Genomic DNA, 23865 nt, shown 5'->3' with positions numbered 1-23865 from the left:
GACAATCTCCAAGATGTCACGACATCGAAATCTTAATCGTTCATAGAGGGCTAAACCATCCCATGAATCAATGGGATTAGTTTGATCGCGGAATATTCTGTTTCTGCGAAGATTTCTGTTCATGTCATACAGCAACGATGTTAAACTGTCCTCCTCCGATTGTTGAGGAAAACCCAAGTGTGTAGAAGTTGGTTCGCGCATGCGCACACGTGGAGTTCCTAGGTATTCCCTCAAGGTCGGGGTGTGGAGGGCCCGATTGCTGTCCTGCGGTCACACGGGGGACATGTCTCGCACGCGTGGCGCTCGCCTGGCGACCGGCCAGCTGTCGGGGGGCTAGAGGTTAGCGACGATGACAATGTCGGCGCGATGTGACTACGGCCCCAGGTGTGGATGACTTGCTGGCGACCTCTCTCTATTTCCTTTTGCTCAGGTAACAGGCGACCTTTGACGGGGATATGCCGTGTACATGTACTAACCGAACTTAATGTGGGAGAAGCTTAATGACAGAAATAACTTACTTTACTTTAAACACACAGTGATTTAAATATCTCACCCAAAGGTCAAACATAAAATAACAAAATGTCTTTAGGTCGACGATAGAGTCTCTAAAATAAATCCTCTTCAGATAAAACCCGGGGACTAAGTAAATTCACCTTGAGAGTGAAAAGACAGTTACTAAAATAACTGACATTTACATCAAAACAATGTGAGTAAAATAATTAACCGCAGATTAAACACATCATGATTAAAATAACTCACCAAGAGATGGTCTTTGTGAGAATGCTGTTAGTGGCAGGATGTCCCGAGGAAAGCAGCGTCTGAGACGAGGAGAGGTTGACAACTGCTGGTAGTCTGCACGTGTGGAGAGGGAGATATACCAGGAGCGAGTGAAGAACCAACAACAGCAGCGATGCTGGCAACATGAGCGTGCAAGCCCCTCCCCCACACATACATGAAGTACAGGAATAAAGGCAGCGATGCTCACATGAGTATCCACGCCCCTCCCCACACATACCTAAAGTACAGGAGGCTCCAATGCATGATGTTCACGTGTCTACAGGTCAGTGAGGTCAGGCAGCGGGCCAGGTGTCAACAGACGTGGACGACAGTGAAAACATCATCACCGCAGAACACAATGGACTGGGCAACCTACCTACAGAAAAAAGAGTGAATTCCCTGTCTTCCCCTTACTGAACACTTAATCACAGAAACACACAAATATATACAGACAGGCACGCACATAAATGTATAATTATAAAACACATTTCCTTCCTCAGTTTACTCTCTCAATTCAATTCAACTTTATTATCTCAACGAGGAGAAATTGCAAGACGTAGTGAAACAACTGGCTTATAATAAAAACTTAATTCCACTCAAACCACTAAACTATCATCTCACACAAACACCTACATCCATGTAAATAACCCATCTAAATAAGACAGAAACATCACTAAAACTATATTCACAAAAACACACACCCACACCCACAAATCCTTACAACACTTGTTAAGCAAAACAACAGACTTATTTATAAAGCTATTCCTGGAACGGGCAGTGGACGCTCTTGGAACATTATAACGTCTCTTGGACGGAAGAAGATTATACTACTGTGCTAACACATGTGTACTATCTTTCACAATCACTCTCGCTTTCCGTACTACTTGTCTTTCATACAGCTTACTCAGACACTCCTGTTTCTCCCCAATCACCCTCCCACTCACACTCACAACTCTATGTAACACATTCCTATTACTAGCCCTCAATCCTCCATACCAACATAAAAATCCAAATGTCAACACAGACTCAAGAAAACATCTATAAAAATAACTTAAACCCTTTTTGTTGACATTCAAGGAACGGAGTTTTTGTAAACAGTACAATCTATATTGACATTTCTTGTGAATAACCTCTGTGTTGGTGTTAAAAGTGAGTTTGTCGTCGATCACAGTTCCTAGATATTTGTACTGATCAACACGTTCAACCTTGGCACCATCAATGTATAGGTCAGTGATAACAGTGCTCTTGCGTCTGAAATCAATCACCAGCTCTTTTGTTTTCTTTACATTTAGATCAAGATAGTTTTCTTTGCACCATTTATTAAATTTATCTACTGCATCAACATAGGCAGAGTGTGAGTTGGAGAGGTCTAGGAGAGCAGTATCATCAGAGTATTTAATCAAGAGAGACGAATCAGTGCCACGACAGTCATTGGTATAGAGGGTGAAGATTACAGGCGAGAGACATGTACCCTGAGGGCTCCCAACAGATGTATTTCTGGAAGAGGAGAATGCATGCTGGAAACAGACTGTCTGGGAACGTTTTACCAGAAAGTTAACAATCCATAGGATGAGTTTAGGGCTTACATCAAGTTTAAGAAGTTTCAGAGCTAACAGATGAGGCTGTATAGTATTAAATGCAGAAGAAAAATCACTAAAAAGAATGTGTACATAGGAGCCAGACCTGTCTAAGTGAGAGTATGCATTGTGCAGAAGAGTGAGTGTGGCATCGTCAGTGGATCTGTGCTGTTTGTATGCAAATTGAAAGGGATCGAGGTGTTGTTGTGTCTGTGAGAGAAGTGTGCGAAGGATGATGTGTTCGAAGCATTTCATAACAATAGAAGTCAATGCCACGGGCCTGTAATCATTTAGTTCAATCGGGTTTCTGGTTTAGGAACAGGACCAATGATGGATTTTTTCTAGATGTTTGGTACAGTACTCACTTTTACAGACCAAGAGAACAACTGAGTAAAAACACAAGACAGCTGAGACGCACAGTTTCTCAACACTCTTCCACAAATATTATCAGGGCCACATGCTTTCCTCACATTCACCCGTCTAAAGAGGGATAAAACAGCATTTTCCTTAATCACAAAGTCATTCGATTCGCTCCCATGCTGCTCCTCCCCTACTCTCTCCCCCAAATCAGAAATCACATTAAATAGCTCTTCCCCAACATCATCCCTCTCAAAGCGACAATAAAATTCATTCAGTTTGTTTGCATAATCTACTCTTTCCTCCAATGACATGGAGAGGACACTGGTCAGCCGTTTGTTTTGACCCGTCAATATTTTCAGGGCTTTCCATGCATCCTCATGTTCCCACCCTCAAAACTGCTTCTCTAACCTTTCTTTTATATTCCAACTTGGCCTTTCTAATTTCTTCTGTCAGCTTTTTTCTGTACCCGCTTTCTATCTATTCTATCGCCGTCTGAAATGCAACCTTCTTAGCGTTTATAGTGTTTTTCAGTAGCCTAGTAATCCAGGGTTCGTTGTTTGGGTAAATTTTCACTTCTTTCCTTGGAATAATCATGTCTTTACAAAAACCAATATAATCAGAAATAACTACCAATAACTCACACACACAAACAAACAGGAACACACACACACAGACAGACAACAATTTCAGGATATGAGAATGTCTGAGACACAGAGCTCTGCCCTGGCAGCTAGCTGTGGGTGAGGACAGAGAACCATCTCATGAAACTCATCCTTACTTCTCTAGTTTCCACGATGATTATGGTTGTTGGTGTAGCCAGGTATCTCATGTGTGAAACACAAACTGTAAGGCAGCTTAGTACGACATGTGATTAGGTATTTACAGACATTGCTTGTGTTGACATCTTATTTACTCTTTTATTTATATTTTCAAGGCTTGTTATCACAGTAGAGCCATGTTGAAAATAATAAACATGCAGGACAACCTACTTTGGTTTTGGTACGTTAAATTAATAGTCATTAGATCGTTCAAAGCAAACCTTGTATAAATACTTCATTTGTCATTTTTAAAATGAACTTGCTGGTACATGTACAGGTGCATGACTTGTCTGTCAACAGGTCTTTGAGGTCAGGCAGACAGCCAGGTGTGAACAGACAACAACACCGAGAACATCACACCACCACATGAGGTCACAGTGCACTGGGCAGCGTGACAAGAATTCACTCACATACCACACAGATGCATGACTTGTCTATGTCAACGAGTCTTTGAGGCCAGGCAGAGAGCCAGGTGTCAACAGACAAGCTAACAGCACTGACATCATCACATCACCACATGAGGTCAAAGTGCACTGGGCAGCGTGACAAGAATTCACTCACATACTGTATGTATTGCATCGTCTTCTCCAGACGACTGAGTGGCTAAAATAACACACACAAATGCACAGAAATAAAAGCTTACCCCTACACTTTACTATGGGCAAAGGTTATTTTACAACTAGGTTATATTTCTGGACACCCAATTACACATTTAACATGGTAACGCATGTATGCCATTGCATTGTTTCAAAATAGTTTTTGCTGTGCGGAAAAAGCCAATAAGAAATGAAAGCGCAGAAAATGCTTGAATATGTACTTTTTATTCATCATTTACTGATTCAGTCACAACCAGTTTCCTATTAGAATTTTGGACTATGCATCCAGCAGCATGTTTGATGTAGAGCAGAGCTTGGTTGCAAGATTTTATCCTTTGGGACAAATTATTCGCATGTATACTGCCAGATGTCCAGTCTGGAGTAATGTGGAATATGCAACCGATGTGCCATAGAACCTGATTTTAGTTCTGTTAAAATTTTTTTTTTAATTGGTACCCTAAGATTGAGTACTCTGCTAGTGAATTATACTAACATCACTTTTTTTTCAAATTTCTTGACTGGAAACATGGGCCTCTAAAGTAAACCAAGAACTGGAAGCAGCTGAAAGCTTTGAACTCAGCGTTGAAGGATAGACTCTGCCAAAGTTTGGCATTAGTGTGTGTGTATCTCCACTGCTGGTTTGAAACTGACACATCACAATGTCCAAAACATAACTATGTACCAGAAAAAAAATCTAGTCAATTTAATGAACATTTATTGTTAACATGATTCAAAGGATTGTAGTTTTATTTGGCAACAAATGCATTGGGAAAAAATATACAGTGGAACCTCGGTTAGCGAATATTTCGGATAGCGAACAAAAATTTCGTTAAAAGTTTGTCTCAGATAGCGAACAAAATTTCAGATAACGAACAGCCATGTGAACCACACGTGACCGACCAGCATGCCACCATTCGCGCTCGTGACACAGTTACGTTCCTTATCTGAAGGCATCCTTCTTATTTAGTGAATTTTGTGCTTTATTTTAATAAGATAATCCTCAATAATGGCTCCAAAGAAGATTAAGAGCAATTAATAGTAGTGAGGTAATGACAAGGAATTGGCCAACAAATGAATTGAAAAAGGAAATGATTTCAAAGTATGAAGGTGGCATGCGTCTGTCCGATCAGTGATGTCGTATTACCAAAGAGTTTTAGAAAAAAGGCAGAAGAAACAGACACTGGACAATTTTTTTCCTTTAACCTCAAAGCTACAGAAAGGAGAAGTCACCCCCGATTTTATAATGTCACGTGTGCTCATGGAGGGGGAATCAAAGCAGTGATTCCACCCCTTCCTCCCCACACCTGCTTCCAACCACGCCATCAAAATGGCAAGAATTCTGATGTTTCAAGGCTTTTGTTAATGTTTTTATGTTTATTTAACTCCATTTATATTGCATTATAACTGTTCTCATTAAAAAAAAAATACCTATATAGCCTGTAACTTTCAAATATTAGCGAGTCAACAGGGGTTGGGAACCAACTAAATCTATTTCCTTTATTTCTTATGGAAAAAATTGTTTCGGATAACAAACAGCTTTCCAGAATGGATTAAGTTCGTTAACCACTGTATTGGTAAACATTTTATTTCATGTGGGAACACAGGTGGCAAATTTAGAATGCCAGTCAATTTTCATTTCTGTTTTGTGTCCAGTAAATTTCTCCTCTTATCAGTTTGTCCAGCTTGTTTGATACTTGTTGCCTGATATGTGAAATATTTCTTTGCCATTGCTTTCTGGCTCAAGTTCTCAAAGGCTTGCCTCACTCTATTCTCTTACTACATAGGCAAGTATATAACTGCATACACAATAAACTAACTCTTCTGTAGAAGACTGATCAGAGACGTAACTCTGGGAAAAACTGATTCTCCACATATTTTGTGTTTCACTGTATTAAGCATAAACAGCAAATGGACCCAAGCCAGATGCTGTAATACTGTTCTTTTACGTACCTGCTTTAAGTTTATTAATACTCCAAATTCCAACGACTGCCATTCGTCAATAAGTTTTGTCTTCTGCTTCAACACTTTTCTTGGAAAAAAAATGTGTATGTGTCGTACCGTCCGTGAAGACGCCGCCTTCTTCCGCACCTCGAGGTTAGAAAGTGGCTTTGTCCAAATTCCCGCAGAAATGAAAAGGAGTTGTTTTGTCATTTGCTACGAAACTGCAAATTGTTAAACGTGCTGGAAAAGGGGAATAAGTTGCTAAGCTTTCATTGGATTTTAACATCGAAATCAAACAGTGCGTGATATTGCACCTATTCTATCATTTGCGAATATTTAGAATTATGTTCGATTATATGTGATTTTTTTATTCGGATGACGGTTGCCGGTTATTAAACCGAATAACTGAGGTTTCACTGTATTCATCAAAAAACAATCTTGACATTAATCTGGCTTATTTATTAAAGTGGTAGAGCATGTAAAAGTAACATTGGACTACAACTAATAGGGGGTGATTGGAATCTAGTTATGGACCCTAACATAGATTACCATAATTACAAACATAAAAATAATCCGAAAGCCTGCGTAAGGGTAGAAACTTTAATAGACGATTTAGAACTAATAGATATATGGAGATATTTGAACCCAGAAATAAAGCAATACACCTGGAAAAGATCCAACCCTTTACAACAAAGTAGGCTGGACTTTTTTCTTATTTCAGAATCTTTACTTCAATATGTAGCTGAGGCAGATATCGAATTTGGATATAGATCAGACCACTCAATGATTACTCTTACTCTCCAGTTTGGGGATAAAATAATACCTCACACTTTATGGAAATTTAACTCCTCTCTCCTAAAGGAAACTTACTATGTAAAGGAAGTACATGAGACCATTGACAGAGTTGTAGAACAATATGCTGCACTCCCTTATAATAGAAACAGCTTATCTAAGGTTACAGACCAAGACCTACAATTAACAATATCAGATAAATTGTTTCTAGATGTACTACTTATGGAATTAGAGGGAAAAGTATAGCCTACTCAACAATGAAAAAAAAAAAAAGCATCTGAGTTAGAAAGAAATTTAGAAAAGGAAATTAAAGTGCTAGAAAATGAACAAAATAAAAATAACTCAGTTTTGAAAATGTTGGAGGAAAAAGAAATAGAACTGAGATCCCTTAGAGAAAAGAAAATGGAGGGGATCATAGTACGGGCAAAGGCAAAATGGTTGGCAGAGGGAGAAAAAATTAATAAATACTTTTGTAGCCTAGAGAAAAGAAACTATGTAAATAAAAGAATTATGAAACTTATTAAAGATGATGGAAGTTGTATTACAGATGCAGAGGAAATAAGGACTGAAACTAAATTATTTTTTGAAAAGCTTTATCAAAAGAGAGAAATAGAACAGTGTGAAATAGATGAGTTAGTTAATGATATTCCTAAATTGCCCGTCATGGTGGCAGAAACTCTGGAAGGAGAAATCACCATAGAAGAAGCAGGAAATGCCCTTAAGAGTATGAAAAATGGGAAAAGTCCAGGAACAGATGGGTTTACAGCAGAATTTTTTAAGTTTTTTTGGAAGAAATTAGGGTCATTTATCATAAGGTCACTTAACGAGGCCTTCAGAGATGGGGAACTTTCACATCCTCAGAAGGAAGGACTCATTACTTGTATACCTAAGGGTGACAAGGCTAGAGAATTTATTAAAAACTGGCGGCCGATATCGCTCTTAAATGTAGTCTATAAAATAGGTTCAAAATGTATAGCCACGCGTATTAAAAAAGTACTTCCATTACTGGTCGCGGGATGACCAAACAGGATTTATGGCTAATAGATACATTGGGGACAATATTAGATTCATATATGACCTGATAGTTTACCTTGACCACAAAAATCTACCAGGTTTATTGCTTAGTTTGGATTATGAGAAAGCGTTCGATACCATAGACTGGTCCTTTATGCACAAAGTATTAAGGACACTTAGATTTGGGACTGATATCTGTAACTGGATAAAAACATTCTACCAAAACATTAAGTCAGCGGTTATGGTTAATGGAAGACTATCAGATTGGTTTGAAATAAAACGTGGATGTAGGCAAGGGGATCCAATATCACCGTACCTATTCATACTTTGTGCTGAAGTCCTAGCAGTAATGATAAGGAAGAATGTTAATATAAGAGGTATTAGAATAAATGAAAAAGAACATAAAATATTACAGTTTGCCGATGACACACAAATCTTTATGGAGGGCGATGAAGTATCGTTTAATAACACTTTGATTACATTAAATAAATACACTAGAATGTCAGGACTACAGATAAATTTTGAAAAACAGAAGCTATCTGGCTAGGAAATAGAAAAAATTCACCATAAATATGCCCCACACCTGAAGTTTAAATGGAATCCATCAGAATTTAAAATATTAGGGATATGGCTAAGCACTAAGTTAGAAACATGTTACACTCTAAACTTTAAGGAAAAATATATTGAAACAAGGAATTTAATGAAATCCTGGCTTAAACGAGTTATTACTCCAATGGGAAGAGTGGCTGTATTAAAATCATTAATACTATCAAAATTAATTTATTTATGGATACTGCTACCCAATCCCCCTATCCAAGATATACAAGAACTTCAAAAGCAATGCTTTAACTTTGTGTGGGATGGAAAACCTGATCGAATAAACAGGAAAGTTGTAGTGAAAACTGTTCGTAATGGGGGCTTAAGTATACCCAACATTTATCAATATATAAAAGCGCTAAAGCTGATGTGGATTAAAAAGCTAAATGTCACTGAACATAAATGGAAAAGATGTAGTGATAAAGACATACCCAAAACTCGTAGACATTGATAAATATGGCCCAAATGTGTACTTTGACACACAACATAAAAATAAAATTCTGGAAAGATGTATTAAATGCTTATGGGGAATTCTATTTATTATGTCAAGCCAGAAACATTAGAGGAGGTGATGGCAGAACCAATACATTTAAGCAGTAGATTTCAGCTTGGCAAGAATGTTATTTTCTTTAAAAACTGGGTTAGTAAAGGGTTATATAGAATTCAACATTTTTATAATGAATCTGGTGTACTTCTGTCCCTGGATGGAATTAATGCCAAGTATGGAACAACAATAGATATAGTTACATATATGGGATGTGCAAAAATAATTAAAAAATTTATACAGTCAGTGGGCATTACAATTAGGAACAACACTGCACAAGAAACTTCAAAAGCTATTAAACTAATTAATTCTATAAAGAAAGGTTCCAAATATTATTACGAAATATTGACAGAAAGTACAATCAGGCCCAAATGTTGTGAAAAGTGGGAAAGTAAAATGGGGGTTCAATTACCCTGGAAAATAATATTTTCAAAGGTTCAAGGAATAGAAGATATTAAACTGAGATGGTTTCAGTGCAGAATTACACACAGAATTCTAGGTACAAACTCCCTGGCAGAATATATGGGGGTAGAAGTTAATAATAAATGTACTTTCTGTGGCAAGGAAAGGGAGACAATTGAACATTTATTTTGGCGCTGTAAGGCAACCAAACTATTTTGGACAAGCTTAGAAAAAGCAATAAGAGAAAAATGCCCTAAAAATAATAAATTAGCACTTAATGAATCTGTAATACTATTTGGATATGAAGCAAACTGCCCAATAGATAAGACGTTAGAGAATATACTACTAGAAGCAAAGTGGTTTATCTATAAATGTAAAATAGAGAAGAAACAGCCAGACTTAAGAGTTTTTATGCTACAGCTAAATAGAAAATACAAGATTGAGGAATTTAGTGCACTTGTTAATATGAAATTGCATGAATTTATAATAAGCTGGGCTGATTATAAGAATTTTATGAGTTTATCTGGAAATATATAATTTCACGACTATGTTGTTTAATGTAAATTGCATGGTGCAACATATTAATCTAACACTAGCCAAGTGGACACCTTTCTTTCTTTCTTTTTTTTTTTTTTTTTCCTTCCCGCTCTATCTCTTCTCTTCAGTTATGGATTTTGTCTAGCAGATAGATGTATTTTTAAAATTGTTGAATTTATGTGCACATGTTCATTGTTTATGTTTGATATATGTATTGCTTAATAATAATAATAATAAAAAAATTACTTTGCCTGTACAGTTTCACAAGTAAAGTATAACTGAACAATTTGTGTGATATTTCATTGTTTAAAAATTGCTGTTTTATATAGAAAATATTTTGGTTCTTCATGGTTAGCTGCTGTGAACAAAAATGGGTCTTGCTATTATTGCTCTGAATAACAGTTTGTTGGCTGTTGCCTCGAGATTAAATAAATTTGTAAATTTCTATTATGCAAACATTCCTACATAGTGAGGGTGTAGTTACTGTCATGTAATGACTAGATCGAACAATTGTTTTCAGCTTTTTACTAAAGCTTTTTCCTACTTTTGATATATACATATATATACATTTGCTGAACTTGTGTGAAAAATAATTTTTGTACAAAGGAGAAACAAGTTTTTGTGAGAACAGTATGGCTGCAGTTTTTGTGTCAGTCAAACTCTGAGTTATGCTGGAACAAACTGCACATTTCTGGAAATTGTTTTGCAGTTTGTGGTATGCAACCAATGAAGATGGAGGTTCTCTGTTAAAAAATTTTGCAATCACAACAGCATGATTGAGTCTGCACTGTGATGTCTCCAAGCGTTTATTGTAATCTAAATACTTGTTTTGCTAATCCTTCAGCCAGTAAATCAATCAATCATCATCCTCGTAATCATTCATAATCATCCTCGTAATCATCATCACTATGTACTTGTACTTGTACTAATGGACTGCCTGCAGGCGATTTCTTTTCAACCTCTGGAACGAACGAATGATTGATACCTTATGTGCATATGATTGTATTATATTGCAAGATATTGTAATTTCTACTTCATGTATCTGTGAGACAAAATAAATGTTATATTAAAAAAAACAAAACAAAAAACATTGGACTACAACTACAAAAAAAAAAAAAAAGCACTTTTAACATCTCTTGTTTAGAGACTGCAGGGCCATCCTCTCATTTCACAGTGGCCACACATCAGTAGCATACATACCTATTTACTGTCGGTTCTGACTAGCTTGCAGGCCGGCCCCCTTCCTCCCGAGTGGTACATAAATCCAGCAATATCAATGCACGTTGTTGTAGAAGGTTCATTTGCGATAAATGCTCGTTTGAGATTAGTCGACCACCCCTTACTGGTGCTGTGACACCAATGGTTGCCGGCCCACCGCTTTGGTTAGAATTTTCAGACTGGCCCACCCACACATACAAAATGGCATTTGACATATGTGGGAAGTCATTCTTTACCAGGTTTTCAGTTGTAATATAAAAACTTTGTAAACCATTTTCATAAACATGCGATTTATTTTTAAATACAAATTGCATGAGATTGTAAATATGAAATGAACAATGGCAAGGAACAGATAGAGACTATTGGGTAACCAAATGCACTGAACACAAATTGCTGGATCAATTCTTGAATGCTTAATAATAGAATTAACTATTAAAAAAAGAAGCAAAAGAAACTTGGTAACATGTCTCTGTCATTGCAAAGTGACAAATCAAAAATGTTAATTGGATAAAACATCACTGAAGGAACAAAAATTAGAAAACTGATGTAAAATCTACCTGGTTTTTAATTGATTGCCATTAAAATACTATTTTATTTCGTTTACTCTGATTATGGAGTCTTTGCAATGCCTAAAAGATTCACCAACCTTTGCAATGAATGGAAAAGTGATTTTATACAGAATGATTGGTTCAACAAACGACATAACTACATTATGGAATCTGTTCCCGCCAAAGATAAAAACACAAAATGTTCTGCCATGAGCACAAAATACATGGCTGCCAACCAATATGGATCTTTTGTGTGGCACGAAGGTGCTGGATGAAGATGGTGAATGGATTCTTCAGTGCAGATGACTTGTCACATACTGTTTTTATTTCCCAGCTTGCTTTCTCAACATATGATAAATTTTCTCCTTTAGCCATTCTTTGTTGTGAGGTACATAAGTTCCTGTACTTTTCTGCAACCTGTTACAAACATCACCATTTCACGAGAGTAAATAAAAGTAAAAAAGAAACAAAGGCAAATCACAGTATTAAAGCACACTGATGCAAATTCTGTCTGGAGATGGAAATCTGTTAATACTCTTTTCTTAATATTTTTGGTAAATGGCACAAACATTTTTATGTCTCCTTGGATTTTAGTACACATCAAGCCATAGGCACTTTGGTGAGTTGGACTGTTTCATGCTGCTTAATTCAATTTTATGTGAGACAAACTCAACCAACAAGTCAACACTGATTTATAATGGAATGCAATGCTTAAGCTTAACATTTCTGAACCAACTAGCCTTTTATAACCAGTGTAGAATGAGAACGACGACAAAAAAAAAAATTCATATGGCGTCGATAAATATCAAAAACAAGAAGACTCTGGTGATGTATTGTTGGAAAGTTGAAAACATCTAAATGCATTTTGCTAATGATTGGTGTGTCAAGGATTCCAGCAAGAAAGGTTATCGTCAATAAATGTTTATTTATAGAGCACTTTTCCCCACCAACAATGGTGGTTTCATGCTTACATGAAGCTGTACAAGTATATTTTTTGGTAGGTATTAAATGCATTGTACAAACTAATTCCCCATAATTTAAATCTTAACTATCTCATTCCCTCTCCACTACACACATAGAAGGTGAAGCGAACAAACACAGTCAGCCCTGTAAACAGAGGTCACAACCAGAAAGAGGTATGTTGGAGCCAATATACAAGCCTCTGGCATCCTATTCTCACTGTCACAGTGACCGACACTATATCCATTGTGCCACCAACTGCTCCATTTTAGATCATACTTGCTTTTTCTTTTAACCTATATCATGTTGCTATCATATATGATTTTTTATTCAAACTAAGCAAACTTTGTTCACATCAGGGTAGCAATGCTAATGTCAAGATAAAGATTTTAGGAGGCAAAAAACAACTAGAGACAAAATGTTGCTGTTAAGAAGTTACCACCTTTCCTTGTTTAACAGCTGAACAATCTTAGAAAGAGAAGCTGGGTAATGACCTGTTTGTCCTTCTCATTTTAGTGACTTAGATTTCTTACATGCTAAAATAAGTAATCCAAGAATAAGGATTTGTATAGTGTGTTTCCATAAAGAGGAAAGTTCAATGTGGTTTACTGTAAAGTTTACATGAAACAAGGGGCAATAACGGCAATCTAATAACTGTCATGATCTACACTAAACCATGTCCCCAACCTCACCAGCAATACAGACTTCCAACCAGAGTTAAATCAACCCATGACCAAATTATCCCATATAAGAACACATCATCCCAGCACTGAATGTCTAATTGACCAGATTCAAAAGATGAATTCATTACTGATGATACAAGAAGCTATTGATATCAATTATTGCTAACAGATCTATCTATATTTTGTTAATTACTTTGTAAGACTTTGTCTTTAAGGGTCAACTTGGTCATCGCAGGAGTCACAATGCCTTTTTTTACAGCATCGCCATTTAGCTTGCACATTCTTCATCCTTTGAGAAAGATAGGCCACGATCATGGTTTGCCAGGGAAGCCGATTTTCATTACTTTTATTGCAAAGTTCAAACTTTCTCCTTTCCAAAATTGTATAGATTTCTTGGGCTAATGTTTACCTGAGAGCAGCAATAATAAAAAACAATCTTCACCCACTGTCGTCTTCACAGTCTTCAGTTATTGGCTGGTATTTGTAATACTTATACTTTTATGTTGTGCTCAGAGGGTCAATTAAACTTTGCTTATTTTTTGCTTGCTTTCTATGCTCAATCAAAATTGATGTTTTATTTATTTCCATGTATAGATGTCCTAAACTTATTTACTTCTCAGAAATGACCCATTGAAAAACAGAACTCATGGGGTGACTGATCACATTCAATGTCAGAATAAAAAAACACAAGAAGCTGTGCCAACTGAGATGCACGGTTTCATTTTTTAACAGGTTACTTTTAAAATAATTGTGCCTAATTCTGCTTTAATAAAATGAGAAGCAGATAGGTATAGAATGTTCACCCTTTATTCCTTGAGTGCAGGCTATTTCGTGACTATTGTTGTAACATGGTAGCATAGTATTGACAATACTGTAGTGAAGTAGTTAAATACATCTTTCTTGTTAACATTTTATTTTGGGCTATTTTGTTTCTAAATGTTCCTGTATTTCTTTCTTTTATTGTACTTTGTTTAATCTACAAAGTGTGTGAAATTTACATTTAGAGTTAGTGCATAACTTCAGGAGTAAGGGTTACGGTTTGATGCAGATTACAGAAATAATGAAAATATCCTGTTTTGAGCAACCAGATATATGGATAGTCTATGGAAGATGAGCAGATAAATTTAGCCAATGTGTATGAATGTGCTATGTGTAACCACGTGTCATGAAATGAAGAAAGCACAATGTTTTACTCGATATTTACCATCCTTCCAACTCTGCACATTCCTTATCTCTCCTCTCTTAAAAAAAAAAAAAGAAGCCTTACTGATGTACTTGCATAAAATATACATGGATGGGGCAGGTTATATCAACAAGAAAAATAAAGGAACTGCTTCCACTAACCTTTTCTACTCAGGTTTTACTACCTGTGGTAATTTAAAGGAGATAAAAATGCCATGAGTGAGGGCATTCATTAGGCAAAAGCTTTAAAGTCTATTCAGAATAACCATTCCATTATTAAAGAAAAGAACATGCTCTTTTTGATTTCAACTCACACTAGGCAGCTAAGGTCCGAAAGCTGATCCATGAAATCAAAAAGCTGGCTGATGTCATAGGTGATGCACTGGTCCTGGGGATGTATCCTTTTTAGGTGCTCTTCAAATATCTTGCAAATACCTGTTGTGAACAGTTAGGAAAACAATTTAAGCATTTAATGTTGGAAGATGTATAGCTGTATGTAGTCTCCAGTCATCTGTCGTTTAATACCATGAACGATGATCGTTGAAATGGCAGCATTAGCAGGGTATGTAATGCAAGAGGGAAAATCTAGCTTGTTGGGCAAAGTCGTGCTATAACACTTTTCAAAGTTCAGCTTACCCTCCAAACATTCATTCAGCGACTCGTAGTCTGAGTATGTGCGGGTATCTGGCCTTGTATTTGGCTGGACCAACAGGATTGTGTGAGACTAAACAAAGAAATTCATTCAAAAATGTTGAACACGCATCTATAATTGCGATTTATCTGAGATTGAATTTGAACGAAAATGCGTTCTCAAGACCCAGGATTATACGTTTATAACCACGTGAAAAACACAACTAAATGCTTACTTAAACTGTAAAATCTTGAAAATAAAATAAGAATAACTAATAATATTGTTATTGCTCATTTGCAGCAGTATTAATTAACTGATGCTTCGTTACCATTTTCAAGTAAAGTGTTTATGCTCTTGCAAGAGAGCAAGAAGCGAAAAAATGGCGGCGTATTTTAAAAGTCTGCACTCAGCGTCTATGCTACACGAATCGAAATTAAAATGATTTTAACAATTTTAAAGTTAATTTTAAATGATAGTTGTCTGTTTATTACGGGACATTTTTTATGTGATTATTATTAGAGAATGGCGCTGAGACGAAGGTGCAAAGATGGCTTCAAAACTTGTTCTGGCTTACTTAGCTATAACACCAAACACAATCAATTTTATCAATAAAAATTGATAAAAATGTAAAAAAATGTTCTCATTCTGACTCGTAAATTTTAAAAAAGGTATTGAGGGCTTTATTTATTTTTGATAAAGCTTTTACCGGTAACCGCGCTGAGAAAAATGATGTACTTTCGTTTCGTAATAAACTGATTCTGATCTTTAAATTTTATCCGCAAGTATCGCCATTTCCGTCCGTGTATAAGATTTATTGGCTTGCAGACGAGCTTTCTGTAAACAAGAATGGATGACGTCTTTACGTTAATATTACTGTCGGTAGCAATGCTTATAGGATGCTATCTTGCTGGAGCTATTCCACTTACAGTGACACTTTCAGAGGTAACTGTTTCCCTTTTTTGTGAAAGTTCAGTGTGCGCTATAATATCAAGATTGTTTATAATGAAACTTAAATCACTAGATATTTTGTATCCACTCGTGCGCTCGATTTAACATCTGGTCTGAATACCTGCTTGATTCTTCGTACTTAAAGTAACAATTTTATACGCTTAGAAGTTATTAACATAATATGTTAAGCACAATATAGGTAAAGATAATATCATGAAAAAGTTGCATTCTGTCTTTTGGTTTTGTTTGTTGTACTTTATGCAATATACATTGATTCCTTTTATAAACTATAGTTGTTTGCAGGAGCTTTATATATATAGCCCAAAAGAACCCATATTTTATAATGATTCAGAGAAACTCAATCTCTTTTTCTTCTAATCATCTTCTGATGAAAGTTCTATCCCTTCGCCTAACAGGCTGAGGGGATCGGCTCTCCTTGATTTTGTTTGTTTTGTGGTCGTGTTTCGATTTGTAAAAGTGTTGGACCTTCATGTTCACTAATGCTTATGCTGCGTTTTCTTACTCTTCTGGTTTGCAACAGGACTTTATATAATGTTATTTGGAGTTCGAACTGTTCGGATCTCTTGGCTGGATTGAGTTGCACTGAATAAACTGAAGTGATGATCACCTTCTTGCAGTTTCATGTGATAACATTTCTTCATATTCTCAAGATTACTCAGTATCTTCCCAGTATTCTCCTGATTTTGCTAACCTTATTCTCTGGAGTCGTTACTATTAAATCCACAGTGATCACCCCTTACTGCAAAGTTATTTGCTCTACATCTTTGTTACTATTTTGTGATTTTGTTCTTCATCTTTGTTGCTTATTTGTTAACTTGTTCTACATCTTTGTTACTATTTTGTGATCTTGTTCAGCGCAATGAATGCATGTGTGTGAGAAAGAAAGAGAGAGATCTTGGTAATATTGATATTGGTTGTTGAAACTGTATTGGTAAACTGTACCCTAAAATCTTTGTATTTTTGGACCTTATCTGTAAAACCCAAAAACCTTGTTGTGTTAGTTAGTTAATTACATCTTATTTGTAAATTACTCAGGCAGAATTAACAATACATTAGGAGCTTCATTTGTAGATCAGATGATTGGTAAAATGTGTGCATATATATATACACACGTGCACACACCTACGCATATATACACACACACACATACACCATAGTTTAAGACTTTTGGATAGCATGCCCTGTATGGTGTTATGTTGCAGGAAAAACTGAAACTTGTGACCGTCCTTGGAGCAGGGCTGTTGGTTGGTACTGCTTTAGCTGTCATCATTCCAGAAGGAATTCATGCAATGTATAGCAGTGGTAGGTATACTGGCTGTATGTAAAGAATAAGCAAAGCAATAATTCATTACTCAATAGCATATGCAGATTTTCTAAAGAATGACATAGGTTGCATGTTTATAAAGTAGAACATTAACTTATTCTATATGGATAAAAAGTGATGAATCGCTTATGGCTGTAGGGGTGGCATGAAGTACAGTGTGTTTCAATATTTGCAACTGACAACCTATAATAAAGATAACCATCACTGACACTCCATTTTAAAGAATATTTTTTAAAAACATTAAAGTGATATTATTTTCAAGAAATATTTATAACTATATAGTTATTGTTTACTTCTACTAAATTGAAATGAAAGATGGTAACTTTGGAATGGAAAAATCCTGTAATGAACATAGGTTAGGAGGCAGAAATTAAAAAAATTTACACAATGTATACAAACTTAAAGTGCCAAATAATGAAACATTTTATTAAAATTCACATTAGACTTCAAATGGTACACGGACGTTTCGCCGCCGGACGTTTCGGAGCCGGACGTTTTGCTGACCGGACGTTTCGGAGTCGGACATTTTGCCGACCGGCGTTTCGCCGCCGGACGTTTCGGCGCTGGGTTTTCGGCTTTTCACGCGGGACCTTTAGCCGAAGTCAAGTGTGGGACGCCCCTTAGCTCACACATTTCTCTCGCCATTATATCAATGTATCAGTGAACTCTCTCTCACTATCCCTCCTCATGTGAACCGTTAGCTCACACATTTCTCTCGCCATTGTATCAAAGTTTTTTCTCAAAGCTGTTGCGCATAATCTGTGACAATCAAAGTGAACTGTCTGTGAAGTCTGTGTGTAAAATTTGTTTGAAATAAAGAATTATTGTGTAATCTAGTAGTTACTTTCATTCTTTGAGAAGTAAGTAAGCTCTCTCTCTCTGACATAATGCGGCGAAACGCCGGTCGGTGTAATGTACTCAAACTTCCCAGCATGACTAAACGTCTCAGTTCAAACTTCCGATGGATTAATAAACATTTTCTTGGGTTTATTTATCAAAACAAGCTCAAAGCATATTGTGAGTTGCATAATTCTGCTTTTGCAATGTTATAATGTTTCGTCCTTTACTTTTATTTCAAGCAAAATGCCAATCGAAGATTCACATGACCGATAAGCTTTATTTTTCTTCGCTTCATGACGAGTCGTTTGATTTCGCTGCTGTGCCTTCGAATAGTTTGCTGATATTTTCAAAATATCATCGGTCGTGGTATAGAATAGCGTCCATCGGTGAAACGTCCGTCGGCAAAATGTCCGCACACGCTTCAAATATTACTTATTATTTTCTTGCCATTTTTGGCTGTTGGAGGAGTTCGAATCCATGTCAGATAAATAACCAACAGCCGTCTCAGACAGTACTCTTGACTAATTTATTGCCTACTTTCAAATATGACAAAATACCTGACTAGTTGACTATTTTAGCTCTAAGGGAAGTAATTCATGGTATACTAATTCCTAAAGGTACCAACAGCTCCTTTCCTTATTTATTCATTTATGAGCAGTGCGATGTATTTTGTGACACTACCCTGTTCACATTACAATGCGCAAAATAGGCACTGTTTGAAGAAGTTCATTGCTGTGGACATGAAAGGCTAGGAAAGAGTTAAACGAATAACCAACGTTTAGTGCATTTGCCTTTGAAACAGGTCGTCAGCTATACGTCTGTTATGCTATAGACACTAAATCATTTTGCAGCTCCCTTTCCCTGTAGCTAATAGTACTATGGGTTTTTAGACCTTTAGGTTTCCCTCGAGCCCTTTGATCTTTTTATTTTCCCACCCATTTCTATCTGATCTGAAAATGGTAACAATCACTCTAAGAATAGCATCAATGGTTTTCTGTGTCATTTATTTTTTTCATCAGTTTGACCTTGGAAGCACAAATTAATAGAAAATTAAGAATGAGAGGATGAGCTGAGTGCACTGCCCAGTAAAGAAATTCTTGGTGCTTGCACACCTTTGTGCCCAAACCTTATGCGAGTTAAATAGTGAATATGATTTTCCTCTTCTTTAGGTATGGAGAATCACCATCATCATGAAGATGGTGCTGTACATGTTGTAGAGAAAGCAGCTCTGGCTGCTCCTGGAGCTGGAGGAACTGGCGCTGAAGCTGCAGCAGCTGCTGATGCTGAGGTCAAGCTCCATGACCATGCAGACCAAGAGGTGGGCCACCAGGATTCTCATGATATGGAAGGAAACCACTCCATCATTGGCATCACTCTTGTGACAGGCTTTATCTTTATGCTCCTTGTTGATCAGATGGGCGGCAGTCTACATGCTCACTCCGTGCCTGGTAATTTAGTCAGAATGAGAATTTTAACTGGCCAGAATTTTGTGTGTGTGTATGTGTAGCATGTGAGGGAGTGATTAATAGCTTTGAAACCCGTTAAAATTTTTAAGAAATCTTAATACACAGCATGTGAAATGAACTATAAATTCTTTAAATGTAAATCAGCATTTTTTAACACAAAATTGGTGAACAGGTGTTTGTGTAAAAATGGGAAATGAGTAATTTCCTCCTTTCCTTTTTAAATACAGGTGACCCGGAATCTCCTCAGGGTTCTCAGAATAGGCACAAGATCACAGCCACACTGGGTCTGGTTGTCCATGCAGCAGGTAACTTTTTGTTTGCTGCATGTTATTCATTTCTTACACCAGCAAGGCTGGTAACATTTCCCAAACATATATCATTGAAAAACCATATCCACTTGGCTGATGGGCAAAAAATTTTATTACAACAGTTTTAGTGTGCTATATCTATTATATAGACTCTAACCAGTGTGGATATGTTAATGTTTGTTTACTTATAAGCTTGTGAACCCAACAAGTCCTTCTATACATGGGTTACTGCATGATCATCTCCTGTCCTAAGTTTGACATATAAAGGACATAAACCCCACCCCCTTTGGTTTTGGCAGTTCATGTATATTTCATGAAGATGGCTTCTGCATTTTCTCAGCGGATGGTGTTGCCATGGGAGCTGCTATCACCATGTCAGAAACACATATTACCATGATAGTGTTTTTGGCCATCATGCTACACAAGGTACGAGGCATGTTGGCTGTCCTCTGAAATCTGATATGTGCTGGCTTGACTTTGACAAATTTCTTGCTCATGGGGAATTTTAAAAAGTTTTTAAAGCTCACATTTGATTGATTACAAAGAATGATTGTCAAAGTTCCAATGTTCTTCCCAGCTATAAAGAAGTTTATACTGGCAAACTGAGATTCAACTTAACAGCTGTTTCAGGTTATGATTATTGTTTTCCAGGCACCTGCTGCTTTTGGCTTAGTGTCATTCCTGCTTCATGAAAACTTTGACCGACCCAGAATTAGGAGGCACCTTTTAGTCTTTTCGGCTGCAGCACCTTTGCTTACGATCATTACATATTTTGGTCTCAGTCAGGTGAGCGTGAGAGGGAGTGGCTAGGTATACCTGTGTTTGTGCATGCATTGGAGTGAGAGACCATAGAAAAAAAAGAATTCTGAATAAAGGGAACAGCTAATCATAATGGTAATCGCCATTTTATTTTCAGAAAAGTACAGCATCATTATCAGACATGCACACAACTGGCATTGCTATGCTGTTTAGTGCTGGGACCTTCCTGTATGTAGCAACTGTTCACGTTTTACCTGAGGTGTCTACCGTGCAGCATCGCCATACCATGCCAGATGGAACTATTATTGTACGAGAAAGCAAAGGATTTAGAAAAGCGGAGCTGTGTGCCCTTGTGTTTGGATCTGCTGTCCCTGTGTTGCTTGCTGTGGGGCATAGGCACTAAGAAAAGGCTAGAAGGGAAAGGTTGTGCTTGCATAATGCAAGACCTAGAAACTGAATTGTACAGATTGCACAAATAATATGGGAGAGGATTTTTAGGGACACTAGAATTTTATTGGGCTAGAAAAGTGATAATGACATGAGTGTGTGCAACAGTGGGTAAAGTATGCATGTGAAAAAGATGATTGAGAATAAAAATTTTTCTCAGGCTGATCATGTCCATACAAAGGTAGTATTAAAAAATTTTTTAATCATTGATTTTTTTTTTAAATTTCAGTTTTATGTAACATTTACATATGAAAAGTGTACAGTAAGCTGTTTGCCTTTTTTTGAGAAAAATCTTAGATTTTTCATTTTAATATGTTTTCACAAGGAGGCAGAAGTATAAACTGAAAAAAATCTGTTAATTGGAAATAGGTCCTAAGTTCTAATATTTTGACAGTATCAGACTATAGATTGCACTCTATATGATTGTTATTAGTAAAGTGACCATATCACTCTTTTTTTAAAGCATTGAAAGTTTTAAATATAAATGTATGTTAAATGCAGGTTGACAATAGTTAAAAACCAAATATAAAGATACAAGTACTTTTTAGTTGATATGTTAATATTGTTCAATTAAATTACAAGATTCCTGACTGCTTAGTAGGATACACTTTCTTTAGCTGCAATATTAAAAGATCTGCTTTTTCCCGAAAATTATAGCCCTAAATTCATATATTTCCTTTCTTGAAATTGAAGCTATAGTCCATCATAAATTGCACATCAACATAAAAAGCAAAACGCTTGATTTTGTTGTCCTTTTAATTCAAGTGTTTGCAATTGTACCTTTAGTCTGCAGTGCTGCTTCCTGTTGTTTGCACCTTCTAGGAGGAAAAATAAATCTCTCTTTAAAATGTGTTGTACTGCCTACTGAAAAAAAATGAAGATCCAGAACAAAAATTCAACTTTGCTGTTGTTCCAATTCTCTGACAATTTCTGACAATTTCAGTTTAGATGATGTTCCAGAAAACAAAGGTTTACTGCTCTTCAAAACACTTTGCTTGGCAGGTGACCTAAAATAACAAGAGACGACTACATTATTATTCATTAAGACACTAGTCATCTTTCTATTGCCTGATTTTATAATAGTTTATATTTATTTTATAATTTTTATAAATCAGATAAAATTTGCATGTGGCATCTGTTTACAGGGCTGGCTTCCTTGCCATGATAAAGCGTTAGCTGCTGGCTCAGTGTAAAACACCAATCCCCCACAAATAAATTGAAATAAAAATCCAGTGTCTAGAACATTTATGATGATTAAATTCCTTAGCAGGAAAATAACAATTTGAGGTGTGAATGTAAGAATAAAGTTGTTAGCTTTCTGATGAGCCAGTCTGAGTGTGTATGATGTTGATTCCCATGCTATGGAGTGCACATGTGGCAGCACAATGTATAAAGATGGTTTGTTAATGCATCAATATTCAAGATTTCTTCCACACCTGCATGACTTGAAATGTTTCAGGGATAAGATGGCACCATTTATCTGCTGAAAAAAATTATGATTAAAAACGTACACTTCACTTTTGTTTTCTGTTCTACCAGGGGGCTTTTCCTTTTTTTAATCCCATTTATAGAGTGTAAGATGATGTGTATTAACAGTTTTATGTGGAATGGAGATAAAATTGTACATATTTTTGTAGGTTTATCTTTTACCTTTGGTGCTTGGTTTAGTCTTCTTACTTTCAACCTGCATTGCCTGGTGTGTCATTTATGTAGAGTTGTTTGACTGTGGAAGAGGGGCATCTCAGTGTTTCATGGCATGAATGGTGTATGGATATAGAAAAATAAACGATCTGAAAGCTTACAGAATTGTCAAACAGATATTGAATGGGCCTGATGACTCTTCAGTCATAGTTAATACTTTAAATTAAAATTTTAGAACAAACAAAGCCAAAATATTCCAAGTATTTGACAAATTGTGACTGTCACCTATTTTGGGTTAGGGTTGCTAGTGGAATTTCTACACTAGCTTTCTGAAATAACTGGAATTGAGACAAGATTAAAGCATACCAAATGTACCTAGGAAACCCCGTTTTTTTCAAAATCTTTCAGAAAAGGTGTGTACTATGTTGGGAGTTTTTAATGTTACATTTTATATATTGTCAACAACCTATATATATTGACTTTAAACTATAGCTGTTGTAACATACATATATGCATTTGAAGACTAGCATATGTGCTACACAAGCAGTTGCTTTCAACAAAAGGGAGGAACCATAAAATTTTTGTTAGAAATTGATGAAAGTCAAAGTAAGATAGAGATTCAGGATTGTGATTTTTTTTTTTTTTTTTTTTGAGTGGTCAGCTCCAGAGCCTCTGGTTCAAGAAACCTGCACCTCCCAAAGTGATGTTATGGTGCATTAGTCTTGTTTCGTTGGAATAAAGTCACAAAACAAGTAATATATGGAGTCTGGCTGCATGCTGTTGAGTAACCATCAAGATTTAGAGAAGTATTTGGCTTTTTGTGAGCAGTTGATTTTAATTGTTCTTTAGGATAATTTTTTTTTCACTGACAGTAGTGCAGAAAGCATTTAGCACAGAACCCACAAATTTGATAACTGAACTCGATTAAGAGTAA

The 23865-nt window shown here is 36.3% G+C and overlaps 3 protein-coding genes across 6 annotated transcripts in view; 1 reads left to right on the top strand and 2 right to left on the bottom strand.

Moving 5' to 3' along the window:
- The window catches only part of LOC112571027, a 29689-nt gene extending 28561 nt beyond the window's left edge, over positions 1-1128 (bottom strand). For 2 of the 4 annotated variants that reach the window (XM_025249807.1, XM_025249810.1), the window contains exon 1: positions 760-938. The gene's annotated coding sequence lies outside the window, so the exon portion shown is untranslated. The other 2 variants (XM_025249808.1, XM_025249809.1) reach the window with 2 other exon arrangements.
- A 10313-nt stretch (positions 1129-11441) lies between these two features.
- On the bottom strand, positions 11442-15618 carry LOC112570676 (enhancer of rudimentary homolog). The gene is made up of 4 exons (XM_025249234.1): positions 15506-15618; positions 15183-15270; positions 14861-14981; positions 11442-12138 (listed from the first exon to the last, which is right to left on the bottom strand). Exons 1-4 carry the CDS (start codon positions 15506-15508, stop codon positions 12045-12047), a joined length of 306 nt encoding a protein of 101 aa, XP_025105019.1. The 5' UTR covers positions 15509-15618; the 3' UTR covers positions 11442-12044.
- Positions 15619-16023: 405 nt separating this feature from the next.
- Positions 16024-23314, top strand: LOC112569738 (zinc transporter ZIP9-B-like). The gene is made up of 7 exons (XM_025247608.1): positions 16024-16119; positions 17349-17448; positions 19480-19758; positions 20004-20081; positions 20425-20510; positions 20736-20870; positions 21001-23314. The coding sequence occupies exons 1-7, from the start codon at positions 16024-16026 to the stop codon at positions 21244-21246; spliced, it is 1020 nt and encodes a 339-aa protein (XP_025103393.1). The 3' UTR covers positions 21247-23314.
- Positions 23315-23865: the final 551 nt, after the last annotated feature.

Source organism: Pomacea canaliculata, linkage group LG8 (genome assembly GCF_003073045.1).
Source record: "Pomacea canaliculata isolate SZHN2017 linkage group LG8, ASM307304v1, whole genome shotgun sequence".
Classification (NCBI taxonomy): domain Eukaryota; kingdom Metazoa; phylum Mollusca; class Gastropoda; order Architaenioglossa; family Ampullariidae; genus Pomacea; species Pomacea canaliculata.
This window is presented reverse-complemented; position numbering and strand designations above follow the sequence as displayed.

What these genes read in the sequence shown, in the direction of transcription:
- LOC112570676 (XM_025249234.1), bottom strand. An exon ending in GCTGAATGAATGTTTGGAGG is followed by an intron (nt 14,982 to 15,182) that starts GTAAGCTGAACT and finishes TGTTCACAACAG; the next exon opens with GTATTTGCAAGATATTTGAA. An exon ending in TCGGACCTTAGCTGCCTAGT is followed by an intron (nt 12,139 to 14,860) that starts GTGAGTTGAAAT and finishes TGTTTGTAACAG; the next exon opens with GTTGCAGAAAAGTACAGGAA.
- LOC112569738 (XM_025247608.1), top strand. Translation starts at nt 16,024, where the DNA reads ATGGATGACGTCTTTACGTTAATATTACTGTCGGTAGCAATGCTTATA. An exon ending in TCATGCAATGTATAGCAGTG is followed by an intron (nt 17,449 to 19,479) that starts GTAGGTATACTG and finishes CCTCTTCTTTAG; the next exon opens with GTATGGAGAATCACCATCAT. An exon ending in TGGCCATCATGCTACACAAG is followed by an intron (nt 20,511 to 20,735) that starts GTACGAGGCATG and finishes ATTGTTTTCCAG; the next exon opens with GCACCTGCTGCTTTTGGCTT.